At 62.3% G+C, this 11,536-nt stretch overlaps 1 protein-coding gene across 1 annotated transcript; it reads left to right on the forward strand.

Annotated features, from left to right (window-relative positions):
* The first annotated feature begins 601 nt into the window (after window positions 1–601).
* SOAT2 (sterol O-acyltransferase 2) lies at window positions 602–11,271 on the forward strand. Its single transcript, XM_039514740.1, has 15 exons — window positions 602–611; window positions 1,671–1,729; window positions 2,110–2,237; window positions 3,202–3,261; window positions 4,025–4,132; window positions 5,908–6,190; window positions 6,677–6,752; window positions 6,907–6,988; window positions 7,184–7,229; window positions 8,479–8,608; window positions 9,131–9,228; window positions 9,662–9,760; window positions 10,259–10,394; window positions 10,661–10,806; window positions 11,196–11,271. Exons 1-15 carry the CDS (start codon window positions 602–604, stop codon window positions 11,244–11,246), a joined length of 1,512 nt encoding a protein of 503 aa, XP_039370674.1. The 3' UTR covers window positions 11,247–11,271.
* The last annotated feature ends 265 nt before the right edge of the window (window positions 11,272–11,536 follow it).

The following is an 11,536-nucleotide window of genomic DNA, read 5'->3' on the forward strand; positions in this document are numbered from 1 at the left end:
GAGATCAGCAGGGGATGGGCTAACCGGGAGCCCAGCCTGGCACCCATCCTGCTCTTTCTTCTCTCCCAATGACCCACGCACATGGGTCGCCCCGGGCGTATCAGGAGAGGATACTGCAACTCCCTGGCGCAAAGGATGCTGGGAATATCCAAGAGCCAGCGGTACCCACAAGCAGCAAGAGACAGGGACATGGCTCCGAGTGGCTCCACATCAGCCAGTAGGGGAGCAAAGGTACTAGTCTAGGTGCCCACTGTGCCTCTGCCAAGGCCCATCCCATGATGATTCTGTGCCCAAAGGCAAAGTTTTAAAGTGTGTGTGTAGGGGGGGGGTGACCCCGGCTGGGGGCAGAGGTTGGAGCCACAGGCCCTGCTATCTCTGCCCTGATAAGGGCTTTATCTTATCACCCCTGGAGGAGGGTTCAAGGCTCCCATCTCCAGCCTGGATCCCAGAGTGGAGAAACTCCTCCAAGGACTTTACCCCCCCTTGCCAATCAGCTGACCGGGCAGGGCCCAGCGCTGGGAGGGAGGCAGCCCCTGGGAGGAAGAGGATGGTAGCTCTGGGGCGGCCGCTCTGACCCAGTCCCATTCCCTCCGGGGCCGACATGGAGCAAGGTCAGAGGGCCCCTGGCAGAGCCAGGCAGAGGAAGAGAGAGGGGCGAAGGCAGGAGGAAGAGGAGGAGACTCAGGGGCTGGACGGTGAGGAGCAGGGGCAGAGCGGGGGTGGGGGGATAGGAAGGAGGAGGAAGGGGAGGTGGGGTGCAGCATTTCAGGAGCTCTGGGCGGGTGCCCACGTATAGACGGGACCTGCCAGGGCATCCGAGCTGGGGGGACGGTGCCTGGGTCCAGAGCAGCGACTGCCCAGCATGCAAGTGTTGGGGACAGAGCAGCCTGGGCCATGTCCCTGGTACCTGAGGCTGGAGCAGCGTGTGCCCGAGCGGCATGTGCCAGGTGACAGCCGTGTGCGGGTGCCTGGTTCTGGCATGTGGCATGTTACGCCATGTGGGTTGCCAGGTACATTGTGGTGAGCATGTGGCATTTCAGACCCATGTGTCCATGCCCAGGAAGCAGAGGTGGGGGGGGTCTGTGTATTACCCAGCTGGGGTGGACAGGTAGGGAGCTTGCCAGGTGGGGCTGGCAGCTCAGGCGTTTCCCCTCATCCTTTTCAGACCCAGCAGCTGCAGTCCTGGGAGCTCCAGGCTCAGGGGGTGGCTCCAGCCTGCACTGGGGCTGGCCCGTCAATGCCCCACCAGTCCCTGTGAGCCAGCAGGCCGGGCTGGCACCCAACTCCTCCTGCAGCCGTGCCCCCGATGCAGGCTCGGTGGGCTGGTTTCCATGGGCCCATCCCACTCCAATTCGCCTCTGTCACAGTACGAGATGGCACCAAGCCGTGGCGGAAATGGGGTGTGGGGGGGATCCCCAAACCTCCAGACAAATGGGGATGTTTCCGGCCCTGCCACGTGGCCATGTTGCGGTGCTGGTGGTGTTGGGTTGCCAGGGCATCAGGCCCTCAGACAGCTGCCGACCCCTCTGGCGTGGAAATGAGGGGCCCCCGATGCACCCTTGGCTCTGGCAGGAGCTGCGCTATTCAGCACCTCCCCTCAAGGGGGCACCACCCAGCGGGGGACACGTTACTGACTCGCTGCCCCCTTCTCCCCCACCCGCCCCCACCAGGGAACATCAAGCAACCAGACAGTGTCACCAGCCTCATCCAATGGAGGAGACACATGGAGGTAAGGCAGGGCTCCGCTTGGGTCTGGGGAGGGCCGGGGGGATGGGATGGGGTGGGCATTGGGGGCTACATGGATGGTTGCTGGGGAAGGCGCAATAGGGGGGTCCCATGGGAGAGACCTTCCCCCCAGGCAGCTTGTCTCCCGGGCAGGTGGTGGAGGATCGGGGCCAGGGGAGGATGCTGATGGCTCCGGAGCAGGGCACTGGGAGGAGCAGCTCCCCCGAGGCCCTGGCACCAGCTGGCAGAGCTGGTTGGGGGGCTGGAGGAAGGCAGCTGGGATGAGGGTGTGAGAAATCGAGGGGAGGGGGGAAAGCACCTCCCAGGTGCATGCTGGGATACTCTCTGGGGAGACCAGTCACCACCTCGTTCCCCCCGGGGCAGGTGGTGAAGTTGGAGCTGCTGGAGCAGGTGCAGGCGCAGCTCGGAGACCTGCTGGACAAGGCCGTGGAGGAGGCTGCGGGGTCCTACCCGCAGCCCCACAGGAAGGCCCGGCTGGAGAAAGAGGATAGGTGAGAGCAGGGGATGGGGAATCCGCCCACCCAGCACCCCACTCCTCCCTCCAGCTCCGGGGCTCCTCCCCTGCCCCACACGGCACCTCCCTGCGGAGTCCCCTGCTTTGGGGATCCCCTTCCTGGCCGCCAGCCAACCAGGGATTCTCCCACCTAACCCAGAGGGGGTGTCTGGGGTGTGACACGGGTGCTGGGGGCACTGACATGGCAGCGGTGCTGAAAACCGGTGCCCCACCCCATCCTGCCCAGACCCCACCCAGGCCCCCCTGCTGAGTAGGTAGAGTCACCCACAGCCTGGTCCGGTAGTGAGGGTTCTGAGCTGGGACTCAGGACACCTGGGTTCTAGTCCCATTCCTGCTGCATGACCGTGGGCAAGTCACTACCCCCCCGTGCCTCGGTTTCCCCTCCTACCCCTTGTCCACTTAGCCTGTGAGCCCATTAGGAAACAGGCTGTGTCAGCATCACAGGGTCCGAAAGGCAGCTGGAACGCCAGCATCTACTGCTCTGTTAACCAGCGCTCTAAGCATCAGACTGGAGACTCCCATGTGCTGATCCCCCTGGGGGGACACCTTCCACCTACCCACCTTGCAGCTGGTGGGGATAGTGACTGGCTGCTCTATTCTAGAAGTGCAGTGGGTGTGGGGAAGTGGATGTGAAAGCCCCTTCCCTGGTCTGTGGTTACTGCTTGGAACTTCGTGGTGCCAGTGGACGTGAACCTGGTTACTCCAGAAGCCCAGTCCCCTGCAGCTTGAGCTGCAGGAGAATCCCCGTTAACCATTAGCAGTGTAGGGCCTGTGAAACACAGCTGAGTTCTTCTGGTAGCCAGCAGCAGTGAGCATGCACCAGCTCATTAGAAAGGGGGGCCAATGCCCTGGGATGGGAGATGCACTAGGAAAGCAGTGCCGATTCGGGGGTGGGAGTTTCTCCCCCGGGTCTAACCCCAATCCCTGCTGGAATCCTTTAGGGGGAGAGGCTCCCTGCTGGAGAAGCGGAAGGTGTTCGTCGACCGGCAGTCGCTGCTCGAGTGAGTACGGCCTGGCTTGGTACGGGCGCAGGGGCAGGGAGCGGCACCGTGCTGCCCATGTGTGCCAGCCTGATGCAGGGTGGTAAGGGGGCAGGGCCTGACATTGCAACACATCTCACTGGGATGGACCCAATACCCTTCCTGGATGCCCAGCCCTGGATGCCCTAGCACAGGGCACCTGACAGGATGGGCTCATCGCAGTAAGGAGCTATCCTGGGGCTGCTTAGGGGAGACTGGAGGGCTGCTCAGCGACCCTAGAGGCAGCCGAGGAGTAGCTGGGGTGAGGGACTTCCCCTCCCACATCCAGAACTACCCCCCCCCAACATGCCCTGGAATGGCCCCTCTGCTGTCGGATCTTACAGAATGGGAGGTGGGGGAGACAGAGCTGGGGGGGAGCTGTGTGCGCCCCTAGGGGGGGGCCTTGTGCTGGTGCTTCCATGAGTTGGGTCATTTAGTCAGGACACCTGGGTTCTCTGCCTGGCTGTGGGAGGGGAATAGGATCTACTGGTTAGAGAGATGGGGCTGGGAGTCAGGACTCCGGGGTTCCATTCTCACAATCTCAGATGAGTCTCTTTGCCGCTCTGTGCCTCAGTTTACCCACTTGTAAAATGAGGATGATGATCTGCCAGCAGCTTTGTTATTGAAAGTTGGAGGTGGATTCCCCGCCCCCACCAACACAGGGACACAAGGAGGGTGGGTCAGTCCCTGCCCTTCCCCTCGTCCTGGGTGGGTAGCATGACCTCCCTGCCTGGCTCTTTTCCAGCGAGCTGCTGGAGGTGGAGCACTTCCGAACCATCTACCACATATTCATCGCCATGCTCTGTGTCTTCATCGTCAGCACCGTGGCGGTGGACTTCATCGACCAAGGGAGGTATGGCAGGAGGATCCCCGCCTCGACCAATCACAGTCTTTTGTGCCTGGGGGTGTGGCCTGGGGGGGATCCCTGACCTGACCAATCAGAGCACAGTGTTCTGGGGTGGCAGGAGGATCCCCACCCCCAACCAATCACAGCCTTGTATGCCTGGGGATGTGGCAGATCCCCAGGGCTTCATAGCCCAGCCTGAGAGCCCACAGCCTGCACTGACGAGGAGGAAGGGGCATTTTCTCCAGCCCCTCCCTCTCCCCGCTCCGGGGAGACTCCTTCTGGGGTCGCCCCCTTCCTCGCTGCCCATCCAGCGATGATACCAGCGGGGTGTGGGGGAGGGGGCTTTAACCACGAGAACATGAGTCGGGCCCCTCCCCCTACACCACATGCGGCTCTTCAGGAGTTAATATGCGGCTCCTTGTACAGGCACCGACTCCGGGGTTGGAGCGACAGGCGCCAACTTTCCAATGTGCCGGGGGTGGGGGGCTCACTGCTCAATCCTCGGCTCTGCCCCAGGCCCTGCCCCCCACTGCACCCCTTCCCGCCCCCTCCCCTGAGCCTGCCGTGCCCTCGCTCCCCCCCCCCCCACCAGAGCCTCCTGCACACCACGAAACAGCTGATCAGGAGGTGTGGGGAGGGAGGGGAGGCGCTGATAGGCTGGGCTGCTGGTGGGTGGGAGGCGCTGGGAGCGGGTGGGGGAGCTGATGGGGGGCTGCTGACATATTCCTGTGGCTCTTTGGCAATTACATCGGTAAATTCAGGCTCCTTCTCAGGCTCAGGTTCACCACCCCTGCCCTACACGGTGAGAATACGCGGCCCGAGGGCTTCCCAAGGGAGCACTGGCAGGAAGCCTGGGGCAGCCTTCGCCAGTGTCCGTAGGGTCGGGAAGGTCCGTAGTGTTTGCCATAGGGCAGTGAAGGTTCATAGGAGGGCTTTAGGGACACGAAGATCCCTAGTGAAGGTTCATGGAGCCATGAACACCCCAGTGGAATGCCATAGGGCGCTGAGGGTCTGTAGGGCCATGAACACCCCAGTGGAATGCTATAGGGCCCTGAGGGTCCATAGGGCCATGAACACCCCTAGTGGAATGCCATAGGGCCCTGAGGGTTCGTAGGGCCACAAACACCCCTAGTGGAATGCCATAGGGCCCTCAGGGTCCATAGGGCCGTGAACACCCCAGTGGAATGCTATAGGGCCCTGAGGGTCCATAGGGCCGTGAACACCCCAGTAGAATGCTATAGGGCCCTGAGGGTTCGTAGGGCCACAAACACCCCCAGTGGAATGCCATAGGGCCCTGAGGGTCCATAGGGCTGTGAACACCCCAGTGGAATGCCATAGGGCCCTGAGGGTCCATAGGGCTGTGAACACCCCTAGTGGAATGCTATAGGGCCCTGAGGGTCCATAGGGCTGTGAACACCCCTAGTGGAATGCTATAGGGCCCTGAGGGTCCATAGGGCTGTGAACACCCCAGTGGAATGCTATAGGGCGCTGAGGGTCCATAGGGCCGTGAACACCCCTAGTGGAATGCTATAGGGCGCTGAGGGTTCATAGGGCCATGAACACCCCAGTGGAATGCTATAGGGCGCTGAGGGTCCATAGGGCCATGAACACCCCAGTGGAATGCTATAGGGCGCTGAGGGTCCATAGGGCCATGAACACCCCAGTGGAATGCTATAGGGCGCTGAAGGTGCGTAGGTCCATGAGTGTCCCTAGGGCCCATGATACATGGAGGGTCCATGGTGCAGCTCTGAGTCCTGCGTCGCCCTCCTCTCCCCCTGCAGCTTAGACCTGGACTTTGACCTCTTCATCTTTGCTTTCGGGCGTCTGCCCATGGTGCTGGCCACCTGGCTAGTCATGTTCCTCTACACCCTGCTGGTCCCCTACAAAGCCCTGCAGCTGTGGGCTGGCTCCTACCACACCGTGCGCTTCCCCCGCCTCTTCACTGCCATCCTCTGGGGGGCGCTGCTGGCCTGCCATGCCGCCCTGCTTGGCTTCTACCCCATCTACACGGTGATCCAGCACCAGCTCCCACCCGCATCCAGGTTCATCGTCATCCTCGAGCAGGTGAGTGCCATGGGGCAGGGCACAGAGGGGAAGGACCAGGCACAGGCAGGGCAGGAGGTCTCCATGGCTCAGCAGGGCCTGTTGTCCTGTAGTCACCGTCCAGCTGTCCCGTACTCCTGCTGGCCCCACTCTAGATGTCCTCAACCAGATGTTTCTCTGGGCAAGTTCCTGGAGTCTCCTTGAGCATCTGGCTCCATACATGGCCCCACAAAGCTATGGTCATCCTACCTTCCGGGATGGGGGCCCAGCTTCGACTGGGGGGTCCACATGGGATGCAGGTAGAAGGGGGAAGATTGGAGCTGTGACGGGAGCTAGCCGGATTCTTTGCACGGTGTCCATGCATCACTGTCTTCCAGGGAACCGGGGACTCCCCCAGCCCTGGTGCAGCTCTGGCTGGGGTGGGGGTGGGGGTATGGCTCTCTGGGGACCGGCCGGGTCAGGCGCATGAGCCGGGTTCTGCAAAGTTCCCTGTTCCCTCCTCTCCAGATCCGGTTCCTGATGAAAAGCCATTCGTTCCTGCGGGAGGCCGTGCCCGGCATCATCCATGCCAAGCCACCAGACGGTGAATACTGATCACAGGGCCTCTCTCTGCCGGTACCCAGTGCCAGCCAGGGCCGCTCTCTGCCAGGGCCCAGTGCCAGCCAGTGCCTGTCTGCCTCTCCCCCAGCACTCCCTACAGACATTTCCTAGCCACACGTTTGTTTTTCTCCTTCTAGGGGAGGTGAAGCTGCCTGCATTGTCAACGTACTTGTATTTTCTGTTCTGCCCCACACTGATCTACAGGGAGACCTACCCCAGGTGAACCTGCTGCATCCCACGGCCGGGGGAGCGGGGGGGCTGTGCTGAGGGCAGAGAGATCCACACATGGGGGCAGCCCCACTCCTCCCAGGCATGACCTGCTTCCCATGAGCATGCTGGGTCTGTGAGCAAGGGGGCGGGATGGGGGAGGGCATAGTCTGAAGCTCCAGCCACTGACCGACTCCCTTCCCCCAGGACTCCCTACGTCCGGTGGAAATACGTCGCTCAGAACTTCGCCAAGGTGAGAACGGCTGCTTTCCTCTGAAACCTTTTCATAGCATTCAAGGCCAGAAGGGGCCCTGACCTTCCAGTCTGACCCCCTGTCCAACCCAGGCCATTGCATTTCACCCGCATTTCAGTCCTCGAGGGGAGCTGAACTGGTGTGTGCCACTGGCAAAGAACAGGAGAGACCGTGGTGCCGCCAATGCCCGAGGCCCCCAGTGACAGGGAACTGATTAGGTGAGACGTACCCAGACGTTCCCAGCAGGCCCCATGCTGCAGAGAAAGTCGAAAAAATCCCTAAGGTCCTTCCCAGCCCTGATCCATCGATTAATTAGACCCTGAGCATGTGAGGGTTGATCTACGCTGACATCAGCAGAGCTACATCTCAGGGATCAAATCCACACCCCGGAGAGGCCCAGCTATCCTAGGCTAACCCTCATTGTAGACAGCACTAGGTGGACGGAAGAATTCTTCCGTTCACCGAGGCGGTAGGTTCACCACGTGGCTACCTGAAGCGCTGTAGCGAGGCGCTACTCTGCTGAGTTTTAAGAGTAGACCCGGCCTTCCCACCAGCCAGGAACCGTCGCTCAGCCCTTTTCTAGAGAGGGCCATGTGTGATGCCAGCTGGCAGAGGGGAAGGATGGCTGTGTGGTTTCAATCCCCTCCTGCCCTGTGACACACTCCCCTGTGACCCCAGGCGAGTCACTCAGTCCCTTGGTGCCTCAGTTTCCCATCTGTAAAATGAGGACGATCGACGTTTCCCAGCAAACCTGGTTTTTTGCTGGAAAATCGGGGGTGGGGGAGGGAGATTGAAAAACCGTTTTCCGGCAGACGCATCTGCTTCCTGCGGAGAGTTTTGACTTGGGGCGGGGTGTGTCAAAAAATGCCCGAAAGCGGAAATGTTTTGGCGGAAAATTGTCGATTTTCAAATTTCCAACGAAAGACTGACATTGGACCCTGGGGAAAAAAAATCCAGCCTCTAGCCCTTGAGGTTGCAAAAAGTCCACGTGGCCTGAGTGTGAGCGGCGCCGAGATGGCTGCCTGAGTCTGCAGAGAGCCTGAGGCAATCGCTCGAGGAGGTGTGAACTGCTCCAGGCCTCTCAACTCAACAAGCATTTCAGTCTCACGGAGGGAGGCTTCTGGGAGGAGCTGGAGTGGGGAGTGTCCCCAGATCTTACCCTGCACCCCAGCAGAGCGTGCTCCGTCCAGGGGCCCTTTGCAGGGTGCGGGGGGAACAGCATCCCTGACTGGGTCCCCTCCCCCGGCAGTTCCTGGGCTGCCTGTTCTATAGCTATTTCATCCTGGAGCGCCTCTGCATCCCCGTCTTCACCCACATGAGCAAGCAGCCCTTCAGCATCAAGACGCTGGTGCTGTCCGTCTTCAACGCCACCCTGCCAGGTACCCGGCCCCCCGCCGCTCCCCTCCTGGGGTGGGGCTGGGGAGAGGGGGGCGGAGCTGTGCAGAGCTGGGAGGGGCCATGTGGGGCCGGGTGCATGGAGGGGCTGTGTGGGGAGGAGGTGGTTGGAGCTGGGTGCGTGGTATGGGCTGTGGGGTGGCTGTGTGGGGAGGAGGTGGTTGGAGCTGGGTGCGTGGGGTGGGCTGTGGGGTGGCTGTGTGGCGGGGAGGGGTTGTATGGGACTGGGGGGGTGATAATTGCTGTAACTAACCAGCGGGCAAAGGTAGCTGGGCTGGGTGGCAGTGCCCCTAAGGATCGGGGCAATCGTCCTGTGGCACAGCGGGCGTGGAGGCTGGCAAGGCTGCGGCGATGGGAATTGGCAGGCGGTCCCAGGGTATAGGGTGTGGGGGAGGAGGCTCTGGGGGTGACAGACTGCACAGGGGCGGGGGGCAGAGACTAGGGTCGCCAGCCCCAGCACGGAGCCGTCCAGCCCAACCCAGGCCTCTCCCCTCTCGCCGCTGCAGGGACCTTCCTGCTGCTGCTGTCGTTCTTCGCCTTCCTGCACTGCTGGCTCAACGCCTTCGCCGAGATGCTGCGCTTTGCCGACCGGACCTTCTACAAGGTGAGCGAGGGTGGGGGGGCACTCAGGGGCCAACCCTGCCCCCACCCACCCTGACTTGGGTTGGGACCCATGGAAAGCCCGAGGGCCTCACCTCCCCACACCCCTGAAATCTCAGCCAGGGTGCCCTGGGCCAGGGCTCTGCCTGCCCTCTGCTGGGAGCTCCTGAGCTGACTTGCAGGGCCCAGGCCCAGCTGGGCTCCCCTGTGCCACGGAGCTGGGAGGGGAAGGGGTGGCAGCTCTGTCTGGGAGCTACAAGATGGGCAGGGGCCACGGCCTTTGGAGTGGAGCTGCAGGGGCAGGGGGTGGGGGACACCAGAGCGCCAGGTGGGCACCATGAGTGCTGCAGATGGGCGTGCATACACGGGGGCGCTGCACACTCAGCCTGGGCTCACTCCCGTCTCTCCCTCGTCCCTCTCCCGGCCTGCGCGCCCAGGACTGGTGGAACTCCACGTCCTTCGCCACCTACTACCGGACGTGGAACGTGGTGGTTCACGACTGGCTCTACTACTACGTCTACCAGGACCTGTTCTGGGTACGTGGCCCTGGCGCCGGTCGGACGTTGCGGACGAACCTGGCAGGGGTGGGGGTGGCGCTTGGAGCCTTGGTCGCCGGCCCAGGTGGTGAGGATGGTGCCCTTGGACTCAATGAAACGTTAACTGTTGATGATGCAAGGTGGCTCTGAAAGGATCCTCGCTGCTCTCCGTCTAGCTCAGGGTGCCAGGCGAGCAGCCAGAGATGGTCCTGGGCTGGGGAGGTACATGCCGGGAGGGGACACAGTGGGGCTCCCTCCTCTGGATCCAGCTCCCCGCTGCGGGGTGGTCTCGTGCAGCGGAAGGGATCTATGCCGTGATGGTGCGGAGCTGGGGGAAGGACAAGGAGGGGGTCTCACCATAAGGGTGGCGTAGCACAAGACACATTCCTGGCAGGGCGAGGGTTAATAATGGGATGGGCCATCGGCCTGGTGGGAGCTGGGGTCTGGGACCCTGCTCCTTGTGGCTCCTTGGTTCAGTGCCTTCTCCCTGCCTCCCAGCTCTTCAGAGGGAGGTCCCGGGTCGCAGCCATGCTGTCTGTCTTCATCATGTCCGCCATCGTCCATGAATACGTCATCACCCTCTGCTTTGGCTTCTTCTACCCCGTCATGTTCACCCTCTTTGCCATCTTCGGAGGTGAGCACCGCCTAGTGCCCGGCTCCTCGGCCCCCAGGGCGAAAAGGGGGCAAAGGGAGAGCACCTTAGCCAGCCCCACGCCAGCCCCCCGTAGTGGCCGGTGAAGCACCGGCTGCATAGATGGGAGAGGATTGGGTGGGTCTCGACCCAGTTCACACGGCTACAGGGTCACTCAGCAGAGATGGGGGGACCCCAGTGGGGTGGGGACAGGAGGCGCATGAGATGGGGCAGTCGCTGCCCAGCCTCCCCCTTGGCTCTCCCCTCAGTGATCTTCAACTTCCTGCTGAACGACAAGCGGAAGGGCCCGATCTGGAACATCATCATGTGGACTTTCCTCTTCATCGGCCAGGGCATCCAGGTGTGCCTGTACTGCCAGGAGTGGTACGCCCAGATCCACTGCCCGCTCGAGCAGGTGAGGGCACCCGGGCCGGAGGCTGGTGTCAGTCACAGGGGGCAGATCTCACCCGGCTGTCATGCCAGACACCCCCGGCCTCATCGCGGGTCACTTATCTCCCTAGAGTACTAGGGTAGCCTTCTCGTCTAGGCCCCTGGGTCAGAGCCTGTCCCTCTCCCCCAGCAGCCCTGGCTCTCACTTCGAGGCCATGGCCACGGGCCTATCACTCTAGCGAGGGGTGTTGGCCCTCCCTGCTAGGCTGTGCCCACGCCGCAGCCTCTCCCTCTGGCTCAGTCAGTTGGTTGCGTCTCCCTCCCTCCGGCCTGGCCCTGAGTCCATCACACGCCCCAGGGCAGCAAGGGCCCGATTCTGTCACTAACTGGATTTCCGGGGGGGGTTCTCAACAGAAGACGTTCTGGGGGCTGGTGACGCCGCGCTCCTGGTCCTGCCGCAGCTAGGAGCCCCTCTGGGTGCCGCCTTCCCCATTGCATCAGGAGGACGCTCAGCTACGCCCAGGCCCACCGGACACCCCAGCTACCAAGAGCTCCTGCTGCCAGGATGCATGGAGGAGCGGCACATGTCCTTCTCCACCCCTTTGGCTCCTTTCTTGCTCAGCGTGGCCAAAGCGGATCAGGCTGGACCACGTTTCCCCCACGAGGCTGGGCCTTCGGTCGCTTCCCCAGGGAGGCTGTGGGCAAGAGGGCATTGCCAGTGGGCCTGGCTCTCTGGAGAGACCTGGGGTGGGGAG

This window comes from Mauremys reevesii, linkage group 25 (assembly GCF_016161935.1).
Source record: "Mauremys reevesii isolate NIE-2019 linkage group 25, ASM1616193v1, whole genome shotgun sequence".
Taxonomy (NCBI): domain Eukaryota; kingdom Metazoa; phylum Chordata; order Testudines; family Geoemydidae; genus Mauremys; species Mauremys reevesii.